Source organism: Osmerus mordax, chromosome 5 (assembly GCF_038355195.1).
Source record: "Osmerus mordax isolate fOsmMor3 chromosome 5, fOsmMor3.pri, whole genome shotgun sequence".
Lineage (NCBI taxonomy): Eukaryota > Metazoa > Chordata > Actinopteri > Osmeriformes > Osmeridae > Osmerus > Osmerus mordax.
This window is the reverse complement of record NC_090054.1, coordinates 3045151-3070362: the sequence shown is the minus strand read 5'-3', so window position 1 is coordinate 3070362 and position 25212 is coordinate 3045151. Positions and strand designations below refer to the sequence as shown.

Sequence of the window (25212 nt, the reverse complement as noted above, 5' to 3'; positions counted from 1 at the left end):
AGTGGCAGATCAGAGAGACAAGCAGGCAGGCAGGCATTTCTCTGTTTTATATTTAGCACCACTCCCAGCACCCAAGGCCCTGCCCTGTCTCTCCCAGCTTAGTGTCTTGACCTTTTCCATATACTGAAGCCCCCATCTTTTAACTCCAAACTCTCCTTACCTCATTCAACCTCACAGCATCCCAACTCTCGGCATCTCCACTCCGAAATAACAGTTTTCGAGGTTTTTATTTTATATTTTATATCTGCCCTTTATCCACCCCTTCTCGATTTGGTGTGCCGTCTCAGTCCCCTGGTGGGTTTTCATGTTCAGATATCCACAGGCAGGGATGTTCTGACGGATGGATTCCGACAGCAATATCAGGTGTTGTCTTTGTTTGTACAAGAGGGCTTTGGTCTGTGTTGGGATTTTCAACAAGTTTCCTTTTGAAAACGCTATTCGTTTTATTGTCCAGCCAACGGAGAATGAGACAATCCAGGTTTTATATAACTGTGCCTGAAATGTTCTTCCTCCACTCTCAATTCGTCTTCTCCAGCAAACCAAATATTTCAGCCGCCTGTGTCCTGGCCATGTTTCATCCTCCATGTTGCTCGTGGCTCTCTTGAAAAAGGGCCTGTGATTGTGGAGCGCCGACGCCGCGCTGACAACACCACTTCTGTAATTAATTTCCCTGACTGTCATTTTTGCTGGTCCTCGTCCCTCCATTGCTCAGTGGGATGAATTTGTACAATTTGCAGCTGCACAACATGGCATATTTCTGGATGGAACGACCTGCTGCAGACGCCGTGCCGGGGTATTAATCATGCTGGTTCTGCTGCAGAAGACTCTGAGCTTTGCCACTGTCAGAAAGGACCCTTTTGGTCCGTCTAATGTTATTGATGACCGTTCGTTTTAGATGAATAACCCCGGTCTTGGCGCTCCACAGTAATGCCTTGCATAGGAGGAACCCAAATCATCGGGTCCCCAAGCCATCAACGTGTACAAATGACAAATCCACGATGCAGATTTAGCAGGGCCGTGTTGGGCGTGTTGGGTGTTGGATTTCAGTGTCAGGTCCACTATGTTGTCTCAGGCCTCAGCAGGACAAAGCAATGCTCAACGAAACACCTGGGACATTATTATTGGAGCTGGATCCGGGTAAAGATAATTTTCTTTATTGGCCGCTACAAGTGTGGTAGGAGAAAACAAGGTACTACCACCCAGAAGACCTGCCTATCCTTATTATCCTCCACATCAGTGGTTCTCAACCCCTGGTCCTCGGGGCCCACTGTCCTGCATGTTTTAAATGTTTCCCTGCTCCAGCACACACCTGTTTCTAATGAAGGGTCGTTATCAAGCGCAGCAGAAGCCTGATAACGACCAGGAGTGTTGGAGCAGGGAAACACCTAGGACATGCAGGACAGTGGGTCGAGAAGCGCAGCTCCACGTTACGCCGGAGTGCCTAACACGACCAGGGAAAGACCTAGGACATGCAGGACAGTGGGTCGAGAAGCGCAGCTCCACGTTACGCCGGAGTGCCTAACACGACCAGGGAAACACCTAGGACATGCAGGACAGTGGGTCGAGAAGCGCAGCTCCACGTTACGCCGGAGTGCCTAACACGACCAGGGAAACACCTAGGACATGCAGGACAGTGGGTCGAGAAGCGCAGCTCCACGTTACGCCGGAGTGCCTAACACGACCAGGGAAACACCTAGGACATGCAGGACAGTGGGTCGAGAAGCGCAGCTCCACGTTACGCCGGAGTGCCTAACACGAGGCTTTTGTTTGATCGTTCCAGGGCGGCACTGTGAGAACGACGTGGACGAGTGTGAGTCCAGCCCCTGCCAGCACAACGGCACCTGCACCCACGGCCTGGGCTCCTACACCTGCAGGTGTCCACCAGGTACGGCTGCGTCTGGCTCGCTCTCAGCCCCTGCGTGTGTGTGTGTGTGTGTGTTTGTGTTTGTGCGTCTCCGTGCTCCAAACAAGCCAGTGACTGACAGCTAAGCAAATCACCCAGCTCATCGCCAGAGCTCATTAGTGCGGGGGAATTGTGTCAATATTGTGTTATGAAATACTCTCCCCTTTCATGGGCATTCTCCTACTGGATTAATGTGATTTTTCAGTAATTGTTTGTTCGTCTCTGCCGGCTGAGGCTGCATTTCCCATTCAGTGATGCGGGTTGAGGGGCTGCCCAGGAGAGCGGCGCTGGGCCCAGCCTCGCTGGGCTGGCACGCCCGGCCTCGCTGCTCAGCCAGCTGCTGTTTCTCCATTCACACGCACACATACACACACACACACACACACACACACACACACACACACACACAGACGTATACACGTACGCACTCGCACCGTACGCACGTTCACCCATGCACAACAAACCCATGGTAAACACATTGAAGTGCACACACACACACACACAATCATATCAGTGACTGGAAATATGCACATATATAATTTTGGGGGGTTACAATCAGTGAGTAGTGTATAGTTTATATTATGTAGTTGAACCATTTGGGACCGTTCTGTCACATCAGATTAAGAATAATTGGGGTTGTATTCAAAATTCCCCAAACAGTTACAAAATGAAAACCTTCATATTGAATTTTTAGTGAGTTTTTTTTTGACATCTCATTTAGAGGTTTAATTTGCTACAGTGGATTTGATCCTAACCTCGTGATGCAGCCAATACTGTCAAAAACAATATCTGGAAGAATATTTTATTTCAGCCCTGCAACCTATTTCACATCCAACAGGGTGACTGCAGTGACAGAGAATTCTGCCTGGGGTTTAATTAAAATAAGCTTTTAGCTTTTAGCGCAACTATGTACCTTCGAGAACTGTTTGACAGTTACTACACTGTAACTGTCAAAGCAAAGAGCGGTGAAAATCAAGAACTATAATTCCTATAATCCAATGTTTGATTAGTACAAACTACGACCAATCGGCCCGACACAGAACACAGGATCGTGAAGATCCGGCCTGTGTTAGAACCACCAGCTCTGAGGGTGTGCCACCCTAGTGCTCCAGAGCGCAGGGTGTGTGTAACCTGGGGGGTGTGTCACCCTAGTGCTCCAGAGCGCAGGGTGTGTGTAACCTGGGGGGTCCACCCCTGCTGCTCTCTCTCCAGGGTTCCTGGGGACCAGCTGTGAGGTGGATGTAGACGCCTGTCTGCTCCCCAACGCCTCCTGCCCTGCTGACGCCCGGTGTCTGGACCTGCCTGACGGACTCAAACACACCTGCCGACGGCCCTGCCCCTCTAACATACAGGTTGGTACAAGCAGGCTACCGCTAGTCCTGTTCTCCTAGAGCTTGTTGAGTGGAGGGATTGTGTGGAGCTCAGCGGTAGAGTCGCTGGACTGCATATCCAGATACATTCAAATCTCCTTCTGGACGTTGCATTGGGTGAAAGTGGTTTTTAGCAGGTCAAGTATAGGTGAACGTACTGGAAGCCTCTCAATAGAGGACCTGTAGAAGCAAACACAGGTGTTCTGCATTAACATTACTCTCACCAGGAATCAGCTTAGAAGCATATTCAGTTATATTAGCTCTCTCTCGCGCGCTCTCTCTCGCTCTCTCTGTTTCTCTCTAGGCTAGTAATATGGTTTAGCCTGTTTTAAATAATTAGCACATGAGCCATTATCAGATAATTGTGGAAATCCCTGCTCTCCTCCACTTGCCTCTCTTAACAGTACCTGAGAGAGAGTTCTCCTCGTTGAACTGGAGATGATGCTTCTCTCTGATAATACGCCACCTTCCCGATACCCGTGTTGCATTCTGGCAATATCTCAGTTAGGCTCTCAGACAGTGTGAAGTGATACTGCTGTGATGTGAATACTGTGCTGATAACCAAGTCAAGGTCACTGTGATGTGAATACTGTGCTGATAACCAAGTCAAGGTCACTGTGATGTGAATACTGTGCTGATAACCAAGTCAAGGTCACTGTGATGTGAATACTGTGCTGATAACCAAGTCAAGGTCACTGTGATGTGAATACTGTGCTGATAACCAAGTCAAGGTCACTGTGATGTGAATACTGTGCTGATAACCAAGTCAAGGTCACTGTGATGTGAATACTGTGCTGATAACCAAGTCAAGGTCACTGCCTCCAACTGCCACAAATCAATAAGCCACTGTCACTGCGGTATTCAGGAGTCCATACCGTGCCTGCCTATTATATGCTCTGTTCATTCCGGCCTTCTCCCCCTGTCCTCCCCTTACTTCCTGCTAGCCGTGTGCCAACGAGGGCCGCTGTGTGCTGAGCGACGGCAGCAGCTACACCTGCGTGTGCGCCCCCGGGTGGGCCGGCCGCAACTGCCGCGTCAACGTCAACGACTGCGTCCGCCACCGGTGCCAGAACGGAGCCACGTGTGTGGACGGCGTCCACGGCTACAGGTGTGAGCTCAGCCAATCAGGTTAGGCCGCTCCAGTCGGCGGCGCAGGCTCCAGGCCGGCAACCCGCTTAGCACTGACTTAGCGGCGACACGTGGCAGACTGTTTGCTGTTCCAGGTGGGTTTGCGGAGATTGAGGACGTCCAGTCTGATGTTGTTGTCTTGGCTCTCTCCCCAGCTGCTTGTGTCCCGGAGGGTTCCGCGGAGCCTTCTGCGAGGATGATGTGGACGCCTGCGTCGGCCATAGCTGCTCTCCACACGGAGTGTGTGTGAACCACAGGTACAACCACACCTGTCGCTGTGCGCCGGGGTTCCGTGGCCCGCTCTGCGACCAGGAGGTCGACGAATGCCAGACATCTCCGTGCGCCAACGGAGCGACGTGCGTGGGCCGTGCGCTGAACTTCCTCTGTGTGTGTCCCCCTGGGTTTGAAGGTACGTCTGTCTGCTACCAGAAGTAACGACACAAGCATGCCTCCATGTACGCCTGCACATTTCATTCATTGGAGCGTGTGATATTTTTATTGTTTTGTTTCTTAACACGTTATTTAAACCAGCAGTGAGGGTTATTGGTCTCCAGAACTATATAAAGCTGTGCTGCTCAGTGGAACTCAGCATTTTACAACCCTCTCATCTATAAACGCCCCATAAAATGTACTTCTTTATTTATTTTATTGTTCTCAATGCCGGGGAACATTAATAATTTAGATCAGTTTTTGTATTCTGGCTGAATTATTAAGAAGACCTTAGACAGCGTATACCTCAGAAGGTTCTTTGCTAGCTTGACAGCCGGCAAACACTCCGCTATTACTGTGAACTTGAACACGCGCCGAGTGATTTAGCGTGTGCGCAGCGTGTTGGAGCCATGTGCAGGCTAAGGAACATTAGGTATGCCATCACCATGTGGTCATTGATTTAACGTGTGGCCACGTGGCAGATGGGATGCCTATGGGAACGTGAATGTGACATAAAGTTCCCTAAAGACAAGAGGAATCGGGGGGCCATAAATCAGTGAAGTTCATGGATGCACACTCACGGCGAAGGCCACACTTTCTCTCCGAGTGCTGAACTTGCATCATGTGGAGCTTGTCTGTAGTTATGATGACAATCAACTCACCCAGGTGAGAAACAGTAACCACTTAACACATGTAATTGTTTGTTTAGCTTGAACTCTACGAGGGCATGTATAATTATGATATACAACATTCGTCGTTGTTATTGCTCTCTGAATATACATGCCACAATTCTCCAGTTCCAGTGACGCCTGCCTGGAGCTGGTTGTCGGCCTCGTGTAAGGGCTCTGACAGCCTAATGACAGATCCTCAACACAACCAAAGATGTGTACGTTTACTCAGATAGCCCAGTGGTACGTCAGTGAATAGGAAGATATGTCTGTGAAACCGTCAGGACATTCTAATTTCGGGAACTCAAAGAGAGCAATTTAAACTGACTTGAATGTAAAAATAGAACTTTAAATGGCACACTGTCATGCTTTCATAATTGCCAACATACTCACTTAAATAGGGCACTATTTCAACAACTTGAGCTCAATCAAGTGAGGACACTGTGCACACATTAGCAACCACCATTTACCTATGTGGACAGATTTGTCCTCATCTGCATATTGCTCAATGGGGCCAGACATGAATTACTTGGTTTGTGATACAACTGCAGTCAACATTGTGCTCTAGAGATCAGAGACTTTTCACAGGCCAATTCCCTGAATCAGGTATTTCATCCCCCGCCATGCCGGTACTGTAAATAGGAATCTGTTAGTAATGAAACTCCCTGGTAAAATAAATGTTAAACCCATACGAAGCATACGACTGCGGAATAAACTAATCTAATTCCTTTTTTACAGGTCGGTTTTGCTCCGAGAATGTAAACCCCTGCAGCTCCTGGCCTTGTCTGAACGGAGGGTCCTGTAGGAATCTGCTGGATGACTACATGTGCCAGTGCCCCTTTGGTGAGTAAAGGAAGCACTATATATAATTGTCATTGGAGTTGGAACAGTGTGTTTCTGATGTGTCAGGAACATCTCTCTACTGTGTGTGTGTGTGTATACAGCACACTGTCTCTTCTCTCACTTCCTGTGAGAGAAAAAGGCAAACAAGCACAGCTTGTAAAGGTCCTGTGAGTAGAAAACAACTTTGAGACATACATGTAGAAATGTTTGTGTATTAAGATGTCTGAGCATGGCACAGTCTGACACATGACTCCGGGGTAGTGCTGTCGATCTCTATGGACCTCCTCTTCTCTCACTTCCTGTAGCCTCCTCTCACTTCCTGTAGCCTCTTCTTATCTCACTTCCTGTAGCCTCCTCTCCCTTCCTGCATCCTCTTCTCTCCCTTCCTGTAGCCTCCTCTCACTTCCTGTAGCCTCTTCTTCTCTCCCTTCCTGTAGCCTCCTCTCACTTCCTGTTGCCTCTTCTTCTCTCCATTCCTGTAGCCTCCTCTCACTTCCTGTAGCCTCCTGTCCCTTCCTGTAGCCTCCTCTCCCTTCCTGTAGCCTCTTCTTCTCTCACTTCCTGTAGCTTCCTCTCACTTCCTGTAGCCTCCTCTCCCTTCCTGTATCCTCTTCTTCTCTCACTTCCTGCATCCCTTTCTTCTCTCACTTCCTGTAGCCTCTTCTTCTCTTACTTTCCTATCCACGGTACCATAAGAGTCAACAGGCCAGAGCAGACACCTCGCTCCCCATCCAAACCAGGAGCCTTCATCAGATCTGACCCCATGCTTTTACCATACGCAGCCCAATGGCCTCTCCGGTGGATCTGCGTGCGTTCTAGCTGTGACTTCATCGAGAGAGGAAACCATCAGTGTAAATCTCTGTTAGAAATGCATGAGAATGGCTCCCCTGTGGGCTACTGGGAACTGACGCTGAGAGGAAACAGGCTGCAGATGTGTCAGTAAAACTAACATGATTGTTTTGATTTTGCGGGCAGATGCAGTGACGGAGGTGTGCCTAACGACTTTAGGTTTCTCTGTATTGAATTAGATAAGTGGTTTGTTGTGTTTGCCTTATAGATGGAACACATGGAACAGAACAGTAGTGACCCAAAGGTTAAACCAATTTTCACAATCATGCTTCAAATGTATGTGTTCCTTATCCCATTGAGCAGGAAATTCACAAATATACTTATGCTTAGGGGGATTTGCCAACAAGGACAAACCTGAAAGCTACAATCCACCAAAAAACTGTAGAACTACTTCTCTGTTGCTGTCTTCGTCTGTGTGCTTTTCAAGGTAAACTATGCAATTCAGGTAATGCAGGCTGTCCACAAATCTATCCACACATAAATTCAAACCTATTCCAAGTAAAGAGTCCAAAAGATGGAATATTTGGTTGTTTTACCGGCCATGTAAATACACCAAGGGGACGATAGTTTGGCCTGATGTGTGGAGGATGTTCCCCCGAGCACAGCATCGTCGGCTCTTTAGATACCTTTCTCTTTTCTTCTCCTTATTGCACCTTTCACAGTGTGGTGGTGTTTGAATATTTCATGGCGTGCTGTTTTCCTGCTGTTCCTGCTTCCTCGGCGCATGCACAACAATAATAGACTAAGTGTTGTTTACCCTGTCAAGCAGGAACCCGGTTCTGCATTTACAGCCGTCTCCTAGCCCACTTGGAATTTTCGTTTTCTCCATCATGAAGATAGAATGACACTTTCACCTTTTGTAATGGAAACTAAACAATCTTCACAACGGTGGCTCGTAGGGGACATTTCATGTATAGATATCATACATTTGTCTTAACACAAACTGCATTAACATCAAATGAATAAAACACTGCTAGAATTCCTCTGAACATTTAACTGTAAATGTTGACCATTAACATATGTGTCTTGCTGGTTAAACAATATGGTATGTTATATTGTATTAGCAAAACAGTTTGAAATGCTGTATGTTGTTGATTAAGCCTGCACACAACCGGCTCCATTGTTGTTCGAGTCCGAATCTCCCTTGAGGTTCCTCCACTAGAGACAGTAGAACAGACCACACAGTCGCTCTGGCCCTGAGGAGTGGTTCCTTGAGGGTTGCACTATCAGATGGCATACAGGGAACGGGTGGCTAATTACCGTATTTTTCAAATTACTTTGAATAAATCCCCAACATCATTTAGTATGATGATTTCAGACATACCAATAGTTTCTTTGATACAGTATATGGATGAAATCACTGGTTGACGTATTGACGAGTTGTGTGTACGTCTTACCTGAATACAGTAGTTGCATGTTTGACCTTATATTTATTCAGTCCTTTGAATCAATCTGATCACTTAACTTGTGCATAAATGATGAGCTTTCCAACACGCTGTGATAACCTTGGGATTGGGAGGGAACATTCAGTTACTGTTCTCCAACTTCAAACCAGGGACGAGTGTGTGTTCTGCAGGATGCCATTCTCCATGACATGCCCTCATCCTCCGAAAGAAATCCTATTATGCAAGATTTCCTCTCTTGGTTTAAGACAAAGGTACTTTATCTTGCACACCGTAAATTCCGAATGCAGCCCATGATTGAGAACTCCCAGGTATTGCTGTTCGTTTTGCTGCTGCGCTAAAGGAGCTAATGGCAGCACTGGGACGGCGATGGCAGTCCCATTTGGAGATGGAGGCACTGCAAATGTGACATTCCTTCATGCAACATTAACCTCCGAGTGAATTGCACGCACAATTGGTTATTAAACACTTCTGGAGCACTTTGTTGGAGGCAATAGCTGTCCATTAACAACGTAGATTAATACATAGGATGTTGGAAGGGCATTCATTTGGCATTGATAGATGTAATGATATATATTTAGAAATGTGAGTTAACCTGCTTATGTAGATCAAAGGTTTAAACCGACGTAAACTCCTGCGTTGTGTGAAACACAATGATAATTCTGTTTGTTTTGACGTTCTCCTTTGTCCAGCTCTTCTTAATGTCCTGAGACAGCACATATGTGCAGAAGGCACATGCTGCTGCGGATTGCAGAGGGTTCTAGAACCGGATCAAATCTTTGGGCCATTTTTTCAATGATGTAATGATTTTCGGAGAAGGGTGAGGTGGCTCAGGAGGATGAGTCTAAATGAGACATTGATACTTTAATTACAGCCACGGTTCTTTCTACCGTGAGACGAGGCTTTCTTCAACCCTGTTTATTGCATAAACTGAACAGGCATCATTCACGCCAGACGGCTGTGTCTTATGTATAACAACAGTTATCGACATGGGTATCTATAAGAGACAGCTAGCACTGCAGCAGCGCTCGCAGACAAATGGGTATAGATCAGTGAGTTGGATGAGGCTCCCTGCCTGTAATTCCCACCATTAGCATACCGGGCAGCAGGTAAACTGCCTGAGGCCGAATCAATGGCTCCATAAATCAGATGCAGAGAGGATGTCTTTACCTAATAAAACATAAAACAGCCATAAATGTGTTTGGCATCCTGAAAAGTGTGTTTTATAGTCATTTGGTGAATTTGACTTTATGGCTTGCAAAGGTTTTATATATATATATATATATATATATATTTTTTTTTTTTTTTTTTTTAAGTATTCTCCTCGAAAATTGTGGTGCACTCTACCTTGTCCCTTTATGGAGTTCATATAGCTAAGTGCTGTCCTCTCCAGCATCTTGTAATGGTGTCTATGTAGAGATGTGATTCATTGTCAGGACTCTTTCAGGTTTTGAAGGGAAAGATTGCTCCGAGGATGTGGACCTGTGCTCCCTGGAGATCTGCCAGGAACACACTCTGAGATGCACAGAAACATGGGACGGACAGAATGTCACTTGCATCTGTGAGAAAGGTGAGTGGAAACTACATACAGTAGTGAATACACCCACTAAGGTGTCAATACTAAAATACTAGCCAATCAATACTAAACTGTAAACCAGTCAGTTGTTTAGACATAATAATTGATCAACCAGACATACTAGGCTCACATTTTGTTACTAGTTACCATTTTGTGGTGGCTGCATCTTTACAACTGCTAGATAACACACTCCGAGTGTAAAAGGTTTCCATGAAGGGTAAAATAAAAACTTAAACAGAAAGGCCAACGTCAAATCAATGCTGCTGTTGGGTCCTGATAAGGATATTACTTCCAATTCTTTTGATTTGATCCACAAAGAGAACTCTGTGCTGTATCCAGAGGGAATTGGAAGAGAAAAGCCATTAGTTGGGCCAGGATGACATTAGATTCAGTGATCACAGGTGAAATTGGCGTCCGGAACACTCCAGAAAAGACCCTCCTCTCACCAGGGATCCTCTTAAATCCCTGTCGTACTACATTTCCAGTTCCTGACGCCCAGAGAAGTCTTGCAGAGCCGCGGAGGAACTGACATGTTCTTTCATCTGAAGCGCTCATATTCCCTCGTTTTAAAGGGATGTTTTTGAATGAAACAACATAGTTTAGCACTTCTGATGAAGTGTAAGAGTGTAATGTAATGAATGTCACGTTGCTAGCAGTCATTTATTTGTTTTAAGAACATTTTTCCATTTCCACATTATTCCACATGTTTATGAATCTGATAATTATGAGTTAAATGTAGGCCATGTGCATGTCACCATTATTAAAACTCTGCTATGAAATCCTTCGTAATGGGTTCTGAAGAGCGCCCTTTGCAGTAGATGTAATTAGCTGTGGTTGTGTTTTAAACCAGGGTCTTGATGACCAGTGCACGATAAAGACCCTGGGGTGGTTCCTGTTGTCATAGTCAATCAAATCCTGTCGAATAATAATCCCTGCTGGGACATTCCTGCAAGGATACATTTACATTTAGTCATTTAGCAGACGCTCTTATCCAGGATACATTTACATTTAGTCATTTAGCAGACGCTCTTATCCAGGATACATTTACATTTAGTCATTTAGCAGACGCTCTTATCCAGGATACATTTACATTTAGTCATTTAGCAGACGCTCTTATCCAGGATACATTTACATTTAGTCATTTAGCAGACGCTCTTATCCAGGATACATTTACATTTAGTCATTTAGCAGACGCTCTTATCCAGGATACGATGCAAGACTGCAGACATACATTATATTCCTTGATTGCAATTAGCCAGATTAAACCGTTCTGGAAAACCTTTTCCTCACGGTCAAACTGATCATCGTCCAACCACAGACTGCCCCCCCCCCCCCAGCCTCATTCTCATCTGAATGATCATCACACAGCAGATCATGCAACCCAATCAATAACGGGGACTTCATTAGTTCTGTTGCACTTATGTTTGACGTACGTCAGCTTGAAGGATCGTGAGTGATTTCTTATGTAAATGAAACCCAGCCCACTGTGATCCCCTCGCCAGCCCACTCAAGGGCAAATTATGAGCCCCCTGGCAGTCCTGGCATCCATATTATCTATTGGTATAATGCCTTATCTGCCGAGAGAACATTATGGGACAGATTCCCCTGTGTATCCCTAGCACACCTGGCCTCTGTCCTTGTTGTAGGGCTCCACATGCAGGGAAGTTTTACAAGCTGAAAGCCTTCTTTTGGAACGTATGATTATGGTGGAGTACAGTTGGCTGCTGTCAGAGATGCGAGGTCAGTGAGGCCTATCCCAGATTCCCTGGTGGCTTTCAGGAAGGTTCTGCACTCCAGAGGGAGCTGACCGACAGGGCCTTCGTAAGACTGTCAGCTTGGTGAGTTTTTAATAGCGCTTGCCTTGACTTGGTATTATACACTCACTCGAACACTCAGAAGACAGAAGTGCCCACTGTCAAACGTCTTTCAGCACAGTGCTAAAACTAGTCTTGAGGAGAATAAATGAAGGCTTGATTGTTCTGCATGGAGAGTGGAGCAGTGCGGACGTGTTATGCTGAGATGTTCGTTCAGTTTGCTGTCTTGTATTATCTTAGTGAATGGGTCATTTAAGCTTATATAAATATATGCACTCATTGCTGTTTAGTCTGCACTCATGTATAATGGAATAATTATAGAATGTTTCTGGAGCATTATGTGCGGTGACTTCAGAGCTTGTCTGATGTGCCTTTGTGTGAGTTTGTGTGTCAGGACATAAAGGTGTGTGTGCGTGTGCATATGCGTGTGCGTGTGTGTGTGGTTACGCATACAGTATGCTTCTCTTCCTGTTTTCCAGTTTGTAGGAAGGTGAGGGCTGGCTCTGATCTTGGTCATGGCTGGATCTGGGCTGTTGTATGTAATGAATCTCAGAGGCAATGACTGGACCTTATTAAACATGATTAAATGAGCCAGTGGGCTGAGGCAGCACGGCCACAGCAAGTTCCATGAATCAATAACAGCTTTGTAAAGCAGCTTTTGAGTGCGCTACAAAGTCATACAAATCCTAATTGGCTGAGGGATAAAACCAACCAAAGGGAATCCAATAATGATCCTGTTTGTCTCCTTCCCCTTGCGCAGGCTTTGGCGGGCCGTTCTGTGAAGTAAATCTCGATGACTGTGAGTCCAGTCCCTGCCTCAACCAAGCAGTGTGTGTGGATGGTGTCGACCTGTATCAGTGCTTCTGCCCAGAGGGTAAGTCACAGTACCCTCCCCGTCTCCTCCACCCCCCACCGCCTACACCCACACAATCACTCACACACACACACACACACACAGATGTGGTTCTCACTGTGATCTTGACTGTCAGAATGAGGGATTCTTATCCCCTCGAACCAAACCTCTTGTCAGAACGACCTGGATCTCTGCAGAGGAGCTTCTGCAGATTCAGTTTGGTCAGGAGGAGTAGCGCTGTGGCTCCATGATGATCACGACTCACACAATCCCTCCCAAGTGTATCCATGCCTGGAGAGATGGCTCACAGCAATGGTGTGATGGCAGTTGTCTGCCAAATGGCAGCCTCACGCAAACTCATACAGAGACAGAGAACCACATGGCATTACAAGGAAGATTGAGTTAAGTTACCGTATACACTACTACCAGCTGGCTCTATTCAATAAGACTCCATGAAGACTGGATTCCTTTGAGCTGGAAAGGGGGGTAAGGTCAGAGGTTTGCATCCTCTCAGGACCCAAACCTGAATGGATCTGATGAGGCCTACACACTTGATTCAGCTTGGGGTATCACTCTGAACAATTAGTTAGAAACGTTTTTCCAATTGAGGAATATTTCCAAATTAAGAACAGTAGTGTGAAATGGTGAATTGGAGATGATTATTCATGCTTTTATTTCTTCTCGTTAAAGATTATTGTAATAGTCTTTTTACCTGTTTGAACAAGAAGGAGCTCGACCGTCTCCAGGTCGTTCAGAACTCAAGGCTTTTAACGCACATTAACAAAAGAGCACACATTACACCTGTTTTAGCATCACTTCACTGGTTACCAGTCCAGTACAGAATTCAATTTAAAATCCTGGTCCTCACCTTCAGAGCCCTAAGTTCCTCCCTACATTTCTGATTTAATACAGCTTCATACCCCCACCCGTAATCTGAGGTCATTGGGTCAGAAGCTTTTAGTGGTTCCCTGTAATCATTTTAAAACTGGAGGGGCTCGATCATTCCGAGCAGTGGCCCCTAGGTTGTGGAATGCCTTGCCTCCCTTTCTACGGTGTGCGACTTCTGTCGAAGCTTTTAAAAAGCAACTCAAGACTTTGCTATTCAAGCAGGCTTTTAGTTAGTTGAGGGTTTTTTATGGTTGTCTGTCATGTTTTTCTATTTAAAATGTTCCTGTGTTCTGTATTTGTAGTGTTATATTGCATTTTGTTGGGAAGTACTTTGTGATTTTTATCTGCGAGAGGTGCTATACAAATAAACTTTACTTACTTACTTACTTACTTACTACATGAATCTATATGTGACTGAGTTTAGAGAAGGGTTAAAGATTTTATCACAGATGTCTAGAAACTGAATCTGGAAATTAGGGTTAGCTACTGTAGCTAGCTACTAAATTGTAAAATGCAGGACCTAGATCTGGTTCATGTACGTACAGAACACATACTGCTGTAGCGTCTGCAGGTCTCTCCAGTCCTCTCATTGTAAATGAAGCTATATGAGGCTCATGAAGAGATGATGTGTATCCTTAACTATTCATCAACTTGGTGTAAGAATGTTAACATGTTGTTGTTATTGAGTGAGTTGACTATTTCTTTCTTTTTCATGCCTACTGAAAACCTCCCAATTGCTCTGCATTCATATTTACAAACATTTATTATATTTCTGCTCTGATCTCATGAAATCATCCAGACACTTAAACAGCTTATTCATGTCGTAAATCGGCGAGAGTCGTTTATATCATTAGGCTTAGGAGAGGGAAATAAATCTCAGCAATTTTTCCCTCTAATTTCTTGGCTCAGGCGTTGTCCTACCTGTGAGACACAGCTCTGATTGAACCTCAATTGCGTACGAGGACTGTTATGCATTATTAATGAAGTCGGGATAATTGTCAAATTTTATGACATGGAGAGAGGTGGAAATTGGTTCCATGGTCAGTCTGAGGACTGATGGGAATGTGGCCTCTGCAAGGTGCTGATGGTCTGGCATTAGTCACGGCTCTGCTGCAGCCGTGGCCTGTGACAGCGCTAATGATAGTCATTTTGTAGCGTGACCATGCAGCAGAATACATTTATAGGAGCATAAAATGTCAGAAAATTGGAGCAGAGCCCCATCCTTCGCTTCACATTCTTAACCTTTTCTATTTCCCAGAGTCAGACTGTGCTGATGTAACTGTGAATGACTGGCGTGAGATCACTAAGTGATCAGGTGGGGTATGGGAAAGAAGACATAATCAGATGTTGTGGTTTTTCCTTCTGTTGTGGTTGCATGTCTGCATGTTGGTGAGAGGATACAGTAGCGCTGGGCTGTCCTGAGAGACCACACAGAGCCAGCCTGTCAGTCAGAGAGGATACATTTGCATTTTATTCATTTAGCGGACGTTTTGATTTGCAATTATTTCGAAAGCGTTCTGTACAGTCTGTATTTACCAGACATTATCTTGGTGGTCAGAGTCAAGCAACAGTCTGTATTTACCAGACACCTCATCTCAGCTCAGCTATCAAGCATGGTGAATAGAAATAATAGCTTCTTGACAAAATCAGTGAAAATTGTCACTACAGTGTGACAAGGAATAGCAACATGGTCGCTTCTCTGGTCCATCAGGGTGATCTGATTCGAAATGCTGTCTGCAGTGTTTTCTTTAGTTTGGTGTTTTGCAGCCTGACTGCTTTGCAGTGTGTTTTGTCTGATAATGAGGTGTAATGTCTTCCTAACAGGCTTTGGGGGGATGAACTGTGAAATCAACTATGATGAATGTGACCAGGGATTCTGTGCCAACAATTCCACTTGCATCGACCAGGTTGCAGGCTACGAATGTGTCTGTCCATCTGGGTTTGCTGGTAAGACACTGATGCTGTTTATCATCATGAATTACATAAATCCTTTAACACAAAACGTTATGGATTAGATCTTCCCTTTTGCAGCCGTGCTTATACTGTATAAATGATTCATACGATACAGAGCAACACACTCACACAACACTACACTACACTCACACAGAAACACACTCACACAACACTGCACTCACACAGCAACACACTCACACAACACGACACTCACACAGCAACACACTCACACAGCAACACACTCACACAGCAACACACTCACACAGCAACACACTCACACAGCAACACACTCACACAGCAACACACTCACATAGCAACACACTCACACAACACTGCACTCACACAGCAACACACTCACACAGCAACACACTCACACAGCAACACACTCACACAGCAACACACTCGCACAACAACACACTCACACAACACTACACTCACACAGCAACACACTCACACAGCAACACACTCACACAGCAACACACTCACACAACAACACACTCACACAACACTACACTCACAGAGCAACACACTCACACAGCAACACACTCACACAGCAACACACTCACATAGCAACACACTCACACAACACTACACTCACACAGCAACACACTCACACAGCAACACACTCACACAGCAACACACTCACACAACACTACACTCACACAACAACACACTCACACAACACTACACTCAAAGGCTCTTTGGAACATTTGACTGTTCGATATTTAAAGTGGTTGAATCTTAAAAGACCGCATCGTTTTTCATGTGTTGGCGCTCCAGCCCATGATGGCCTGTGCCGATCCTAATACAGCGCTAGTCCTCAGAGATCATGGAGAGGGGAGTCCTGCTCCCCATCGTGGAGATGGGGAGCAGGACGAACACCCAGGTCCAGTCATCCTCGGCTAAAAGCATTAAGCTCAGTTTCAAATGAGCAGCCGTCTCCTGTCAGAGAAGAAGACGGGTGGGGTCTGTTCACGCCGTCTTAGCCTTCCACGCGTAGAGCTGGGAGACTCACGGGCCGCACCGGGCCAACCGGGAGAGGTGTTTCTGGCAGGAACGAAGCGCCCTGACTTTACTGTACACGTTCTGAGGGTTAGCAGTCCTGGTGGGCCTGCAGGAAGAGAGGTCCTCACACCAGGCAAGCAGCAGCTTCTCTCCCAGAGGGTTTACTTACATCCATCACTGTTCTTCTCCTGCCTCGCAGATGAAAACTGCTCCACGCCTGTCGCGGCGTGCGCCCCGGGGGACGATGTGTGCAGGAACGGCGGCACCTGCTACAGCTTCGGGGGAGAACCTCACTGTGCCTGCCCTCCAGGTCTGTCTCCCGCTCTCCATCCCCGTCCTGCTGGGTACTGTGGGCTGCTGTTCCTTACAACAGCCACTTCAAGGTGACGTGTTGCTGGGACGATAGGGGGAGGATCAGACACCAGTTGACGTTTCCACACCTTTTTGTTTTTGATGATTTCATGGAAATGCTTTAGCGAAATCAAGATAATGTGTCTGCATTTTGTGCTGAAGTATAGTATAAAATTAGGCCCATTATTCATCATGCACGAGCTGGCTTTAATGGGCGTTTTCACAGGACATCCGTCTCCTGGGTGAATCTACCGTCACCAACATGAGGCCTTTTCCATTGTTATTGATTACTCTGGGCCACAACCCACAGGGCCTTCCTCCTCCTCCTGACTCACACCCGCAGCCTTGAGAAACAGAGCGTTTGTACCATTCCATGCCTTACTTAAATGACTTTCTAGTTACAATGTGGCATATACAAACTCCCCCTTAAGTCCCTTTGTGGGCTGGCGACTATATTTACACGGGGCTTCCAGCGCATCAGGCCGACGCTTGAGAATAAAATGTATGTAAATGATCAGAAGGGAAAATGTTGGCAATGACAGCATCTTGAAAGATGACAATCGGAGTGGTGTGCCTAGAGAAGAGATGGCCCCAGCATACAGATGGGGGATCCAGCACAGAGCACATCAATCGGCTCTTTGATCCTCACTCATCGGATCCACAATAACCCTGCCTCTGCCGTGAACGGGTGTGTGTGTGTCGAATCCATGCCACCCTGAGGGGGACTGGGTTGCGTGAAGCGAACGCCCCGAAATGTGTCTGCCAACATGGGCCGACGCTGAGAAACTCCCAGGAGCTATTGTGTGGATGGTCTGTGTCATCCCAGATCAAAGAGCGTGGATCTAGCGTGAGGCTTCCCATGGCGGCATTCAGCGCAGAGCGAGTAGGCCAAACATGTATTGAACCCCACGGTAAACACTGGGAGCTGTTACTGGAGCCAAAGCAACAACATAGATGTGTTACAGGGATGTGGTAGGTGGGGTGCTTATTGACTTAAAAAATCTGCCCACATATTAAAATTGTGGCTTGGCTGCGTTCATTCCAGTTGAGATGCAACAAATCCACACGTTCACAAACTGGAGGGGTCAACAGAGCAGGACTTGTGTTGTTAACCAACCTGGAAGTGATGTTTGAGATGGAAGTGATGTTTACATTTACATTTAGTCATTTAGCAGACGCTCTTATCCAGAGCGACTTACAGTAAGTACAGGGACATTCCCCCCGAGGCAAGTAGGGTGAAGTGCCTTGCCCAAGGACACAACGTCAGTTGGCATGACCGGGAATCGAACTGGCAACCTTCGGATTACTAGCCCGATTCCCTCACCGCTCAGCCACCTGACTCCCTATGATGTTTGAGATGGAAGCTGATGTTTGTCTCCTCTCTGCCCAGGTCGAACAGGGCAGCACTGCGAGGGGAACACTGACCGCTGTGAGACCAAGCCCTGCGGTCCGCTCAGCATCTGCCGAGACTCCCTCCACGGCTACACTTGTTTCTGCGCCCCCGGATTTATAGGTGGGTGCGTTAACCAATGGGAGAAGTCAAGACAATCGACCCCCTTGCCCCTTTGCTGTCAGAGGCTGTGCCTCCCGCGTTGCTAAGCTATCGTAAGAAACACATTCCCCCTCCACATATCACAGGGAATACTCATTACGTACTTCCCTTTGACTCGACGGCTGTCCTTTGACACCCATTTATCCCAAAGAGACACTGGCTCTCCCCCCGCCTGCCCATAGCATTAAGCTCATGTGATTTAGGTGGGGTGGGTGGGGGGGGGGGGGGTCCTGTTTTCCACATTTGTCAACATCCTGCCGTCTGCTAAATGAAGTGAATTGTGGCTCTGGCCTTGGCAGGCAGGAGGTGTGAGATGGAGGTTGATGAGTGCCTGAGTGTGCCGTGTCAGAACGGAGGGACCTGCTCCGACCAGCTGGACGCCTTCACCTGCACCTGCCCCCACGGAGTCTCAGGTAGGACACACTGAACCATCACTAATGAAACTCTTCATTTTTTTGCATTTGTAAATGTGTCATTATTGCATTTGTATGGAATTATACAATACATAATTATAATATGAATAAAATATGAATACACTATATAACTAGAGAGGGTACAATTTCCTGGGAAATTGTGAGGTGTGCTTGTGGCTACTGCAGCTAGGACAGTTTAACTAACTACATCACCTCCAAACCTATTGTTTAAACTAATATCAAATGTCCAAATATTTGGAGAAAGAGTTTTATGGGTGTATTTACATTTTACTATTAATATCTCTATCTTTTAAATAAGTATGTTCTGTATACTTATTATCTAACCCTTGTATCTATGGAAAAAAAAGCATACAGCATACTATTTTCTTTGCCTGTTGTTTACACTCTGTGAGTGAAAGTATAGAATGAAACAGGGTTATCTTATCTTCCTGAGTGGAATAGGTAGGCCCTACCTTAAGGTAGAGGTGACGTGTGGCTTACATAGTTGAAACCATACCTTTACAAAAAATAAGTATACTTCAAGTTTATTTTGTAAGTATACTTAGTATAAAAAGTATACTATTATCATGTTACTTAAGGTATACTAGCAGTGTACTTATTTATGTACTATTTTTGTACTAAGTAAACTGAATTGGCCCACTTTTTAGGTCACTTAGTATACTTTAAGTTCATCAAGTATACTTCCTAAAGTACTTCAAAGTATACCTTGGAATACTCTAAAGTAACCTGTGTAGTAGTGCACTTTCAGTTCATGAAGTATACTTCCTAAAGAGCCTCAAAGTATACTGGGCAATACTTTTAAGTGCACTTTCAATGTAAGTACTTCAAGACGTAAACTTAATAAATGAGCCACGCTATCTTCATTTTTTCACGTCGTTATTTCGTGCTTCAGTCAGTTTGACAGTATAACCTTCAAATGCATAATGCAACCCTTCTGTCTGCTTCTTTCTCAAGTATCTTTTTGTTTGTTTCCATTAATACTCCAATTGATAATGATTAGTATAAGATTATAGGGCTTCAGAATGTTTTGGCAGTAATTAAGGTTACAGCTTCAGTACCAAAAAAAGATTCAATGTGCAATGCATAATAGATTTTCATAGACATGAATAATTAGAATGAGATGGATCTAAAAAATGTAACCTGTAATGTACTTAAAAATTATTTTGACTGTTTTTGCTGTATAATAATAGAAAACACATCCTACTCCAGAAGAAATGTATACCATTTTCTGTTTCTAAGCATACTTCTTAAAAGTATATCAAAAGTGAACTATTTTCTAATATGGGAGGGAGTCAGGTGGCAGAGCGGTTAGGGAAGCGGGCTTGTAATCAGAAGGTTGCCAGTTTGATTCACGGCCATGCAAGATGACGTTGTGTCCTTGGGCAAGGCACTTCACCCTACTTGCCTCGGGGGAATGTCCCTGTACTTACTGTAAGTCGCTCTGGATAAGAGCGTCTGCTAAATGACTAAATGTAAATGTAATATACTTCTTACAAAAGTGAACTATTTTCAAAGCATACTTAAAAGTATATCAAAAGTGAACAATTTTCTAAGTATACTCCTTAACAGTATATCAAAAGTGAACTATTTTCAAAGCATACCTATAAGTATATCAAAAGTGAACTATTTTCTAAGCATACTTCTTAAAAGTATATCAAAAGTGAACTAAAAGTGTACTATCCATATTTTAGTATACTTATAGTATAATTTAAAACACTTCTTTTTTGTAAGGGTAGACATAATAAAGAGTAGAAGCCGTATTGACCGATGCTTCCTACTGGCGCTGACGAGCCGTGGGGCCGCCATCTTGGAACGGGCAACCGCTCCACCCAGTGTAATCTGTTTGGCTGGGGCAATGAGCTGTCAACGCATTTAATTAATCATACCGAACTGAATACCAAACAGATTTTCACGCGGTTTGCTTTGCTGCAAATGTCATACATGTAGCTATGATACAGGACATGGTTATTCTATTCACAAAATACAACCAATAGTATGGTGATGTTAAATCTTACTTGTGAAAAGTAATCCCCGAGCCCTGTTTGCGATTGTCTGCCGATTTGAGCAGGAATATGCTGCACAGTGCTGGCATCTTGTTTATTCTGATGCTACGCAACTAGGGATTTGCCCTGTCCAAGATGGCGGCCGCATTTCTCGCGCCCAGCAGCCAATGCGGCGTCTACTCTTTATTGTGTCTATGGTTGAAACAGTTCAACGATGTGAAACTGTTGAAAACGGTTTGAAACTGTATCAAACCTAAGAAATTGGAAGACACCTTTGAAACAAGCTAATTCAAACTATGCCAATGTTCCTGAACAACAGCGCTACGACAGGGAGAACAAAGAAGACAAAAGCTGATTGGCTGGTAGCTAGAAGCTGGCTACCAGCTGATAGACTAGCTGGCACATCCGGTGTTCTGGAGATCTACATGATAGCTGCTACAGTAGTACACATGAGGGATACCGGCTGTTGTCATACAGTAGTCCTTCGCTCCATGCCAGGGTTAAATAACTTCTAACTACTGTGTGGGATTGCTAACCAGAACTTCCGTTTTACAGTCGTAGACCTATGCTAGCACTAGCGGTACTTTTTGCTAAAACGGACGAAAATGCAGGGTGTTGTTTCACAGGAAAGCTTATCAAGCTGGCTACATATGAGATATTAACACCCTGGCCGGTGACTGGGGCATTTTTCTATGCAGATAGTCGTTCCAGTTCTAGTCACTACCTCCAGTAAGATAACTAGCTAGCTAACTGAGAAACATCTGCAAAACAAACAGGGCGACAATGTAGCGAGCTATGTTTCCTTTGATAACACAACCTTGTTTTGCATTTTTTGTCAGCTGTGGCTAGCTAGGCAGGTAGCAACACGACTCAAGACTTGTTCACTATGTTGGTCTCCACTGAATCAGACTTGTTCACTACGTTGGTCTCCACTGAATCAGACTTGTTCACTACGTTGGTCTCCACTGAATCAGACTTGTTCACTACGTTGGTCTCCACTGAATCAGACTTGTTCACTACGTTGGTCTCCACTGAATCAGACTTGTTCACTACGTTGGTCTCCACTGAATCAGACTTGTTCACTACGTTGGTCTCCACTGAATCAGACTTGTTCACTACGTTGGTGTCCACTGAATCAGACTTGTACTGCACATGCTTGCGTGTGTGACATTGTAATGTTTGTGAGTGTTGCAAGCTTAGTGTTAGCGGCACATTTTGCCACAAAAACTGAAATATTTTGTAAACCGTGCAAAGGAATCTTCCAGAAAGTAATATCAGTAATATCTGTGTGTTGTATGCAGTGATAAGCTGTGATTTGGTAATCTGTGATTTGGTGAGCTGTGATTTGGTGAGCTGTGATTTGTTAAGCTGTAGGCGCTGTGGTCATGTGCACGGTCGTGAAGGGAGGAGGGGTGCGGAACACCCACGGTGGCCATCATTGCGGTCGCACAGCTCCACAGTATATTGGGGTTCGTCTAAAGCAATAACAGAAGCCCACCTCTGCTACCCGGCTCTTGATTAGCTATGCTAATGTACTCATATCCATGTAAATGTATTCCGTCTGCTACAAACTGCAGGAACACGCATTACAACAATGCCAGTGTTCATTATTTTCAAAATAGCGGGTCGTGTCAGGTGAAAGTGAGAGCATAAGCGCGGGTCGTCTAATGTCAGAGACGAGACACTGCGACATCGTCCAGGGTCATCTGGGTCATCAGGGTCATCGGTGAATACAAGACAGTTATGGTCTTCAATGGTGGGCTCTTAACCACTTCCATTCAGTTCCTCTCTGTCTCTCGTTCACTGACTCTTTTTCTCTCTCTTTCTCTTGTCTTTCGCGCTTGGTCTCTATATTTACCCCTCCCTCCCACCCTCTCTCTCTCTCTCTCTCTGTTTTTGTCTCGCTCTTCATTTCTCCCTTACTTTCTCGCTGTCTCTGTTGCTGTCTCTCTGTCTCTCTCATTAGACGTCGCCCCTGACTTGGTGCCGTCTCTTGTCTCTCCTCCCAGGGGACTACTGTGAAATCAACGTGGACGAGTGTCTGTCCTCGCCCTGCCTGCACAGTGGCTCCTGTGTGGACCAGGCCAACCGCTACCAGTGTGTCTGTCTGCCTGGCTTCACTGGTGAGGGGCGTCACACAGGCCGGCTATCCACGCCACACGCATTGTCTTCAGCGGCCCCACACAAACTACACACTCGCAAGCGTTACAAACTGTGTTTATTTACTTTGAATAGATAGTTAGGATCTCAGGTTAGAGGATGGGGGTTAGTTTCTGGTTAACTCCTAGGTTATTTGAGCATCTGTAGTACATAAGCGCCTCACAGTAAGCAAACTGCATCTTGGAGCGTTACTGGGCAAGTTTCCTGTTTCTGAGAACAACTTGCAGCAAATGCCACAGGTAAACACTCCGTCGCAATCATGGCAAGTGTCAACTGCAGTAGGGAAAAACGCTGCCTCTTGACAAGTTGGCAGGAACAGGATAAGCTAACTCCGTGGGAGGCTAAGTGATGTTTAGCCACCCTATGGCACACCGGAAGACAAGCTGAAGATATACTTTGTATATGGACAGCAAACACACACACACACACAGATGAATGTACAAACACACACACACATACCCATATGACGGTACAAACACACATACACATAAATGTGCACCCCCCATCTTTATACACAGATCTATCTATGTGCGTGTGTTCTTGCAAGAATTTGTGTGCGGGCGTGCTTGCTTACTTGTGACCAACCTGCCTGTATGTGTTGTTGATTGTGTCCTGCTCTTATCCAGGCAGCTCCTGTGAATGGGACACTGACGAGTGTGCGTCGTCTCCCTGTAGGAACGGCGCCTCCTGCATTGACCAGCCCGGTCGTTACCACTGCCAATGTGTGGCTCCATTTAAAGGTAATGAATACTGAGCGAATGGGGACAAAACAGCCAGTTAATGAACTCCTCAGACCATTCCTGCTCCTGTCTGAGCCCATCTCACCACCTCAACGCAACATTAGTACGTTTTCATTTCCCCCTGATGCAGCGAGAGTGAGGGAGACGGAGAGAGGGAGACGAAGAGAGGGAGACGGAGAGAGGGAGAGAGGGAGACGGAGAGAGGGAGACGGAGAGAGGGAGACTGGTAGAGAGAGGGGCAGAGAAAGAGAGACAAGAGGTAGAGGGAGAGATGGAAATGGAGGGGGAGAGAGAGAGAGAGAGAGAGAGAGAGAGGGGGGGGGGGGGAGAGAGAGGGAGAGGGAGGGAGGGACGGAGGGAGGGAGAGGGAGAGGGAGAGGGAGAGAGGGAAAGAGAGAGAGAGAGACGCAGACTGCCGCTGTCATCACCTCTTAACCCATGCGATATGTTTCATTCTAAGACACAATCTTTTAATATGGTTCTGACAAAATAAATGTTAACTGTCAGAAACGCTGTCTGTTGTGCTTGATGGTTATTATTTGTAAGGGTGTTTTTAATGAGCGTACAGTAACTGGTTGGTTGAGCACTTTTAATGAGATAATTAGGTGTACTATTATGAAAAGTGTGCCGGCTCAACTTGCGCACTCTTGCACTTTAAAGTCTTGCACCACAAAGTCACCTGTCCCATTGTTGTGTTTACGCTCTGAGCTGGATTGTAACTGCTGACTCAAGTTCAGTGCTATAGCTGGTTAGTGTTGTGCTCCCTGGAGGTGGTATGTCTCCCTAAAAATATACTCCTGTGTCTTTGTTGTGGGTGAGTCATTTTCCAGAGATTATCAGAAGTAGGAAACAGATCTGTTTTCTTGATAGCGTGACAATATAAATGCATGCTTTCCCACAATCTGCTCCTCTTGCTGTGCTCATTTCGTATGCAATGTCTGGCTTTGTTTGCGTTTTCTAAAGTTCTAAACCGTCTTTTTGTGGAAACAAAAAAAAAACCTGTTTATTCTTTTTGCTTTCACCAAAAGTTCTCCCATTTGATCTGGGAAAAGATATCAGTTGTGCTTTCTCCCCTCGTCTGAGGAAAATACATTTCTTTTGGACTTAAAATACTCTGGCTTGTTGTTTAGCTTGAAGGTGCTTGGCTGTGACAAGTCAATCCCAGTTAAGAGGTCACGAGACTTCAGTGCTTTAAAAGCAGCTCATTCTGCGCCCTCTGAGCATGTAGGGTTGCCATTTACGACTTCCTATACATAGATATGTAACAGCATCATCTTTTAACACGGTAGT

At 45.5% G+C, this 25212-nt stretch overlaps 1 protein-coding gene across 1 annotated transcript in view; it reads left to right on the top strand.

The window, feature by feature from the left end:
* The window catches only part of eys (eyes shut homolog), a 171744-nt gene that overhangs the window by 18140 nt on the left and 128392 nt on the right, over positions 1-25212 (top strand). The window contains exons 7-19 of the mRNA XM_067236547.1: positions 1781-1885; positions 3116-3255; positions 4218-4381; positions 4557-4810; positions 6237-6341; positions 10041-10163; positions 12744-12857; positions 15549-15671; positions 16882-16992; positions 18424-18546; positions 18885-18998; positions 23032-23145; positions 23809-23922. Coding sequence (XP_067092648.1) covers positions 1781-1885; positions 3116-3255; positions 4218-4381; positions 4557-4810; positions 6237-6341; positions 10041-10163; positions 12744-12857; positions 15549-15671; positions 16882-16992; positions 18424-18546; positions 18885-18998; positions 23032-23145; positions 23809-23922 — 1704 coding nt within the window. The remainder of the gene's footprint in view (positions 1-1780; positions 1886-3115; positions 3256-4217; positions 4382-4556; positions 4811-6236; positions 6342-10040; positions 10164-12743; positions 12858-15548; positions 15672-16881; positions 16993-18423; positions 18547-18884; positions 18999-23031; positions 23146-23808; positions 23923-25212) is intronic.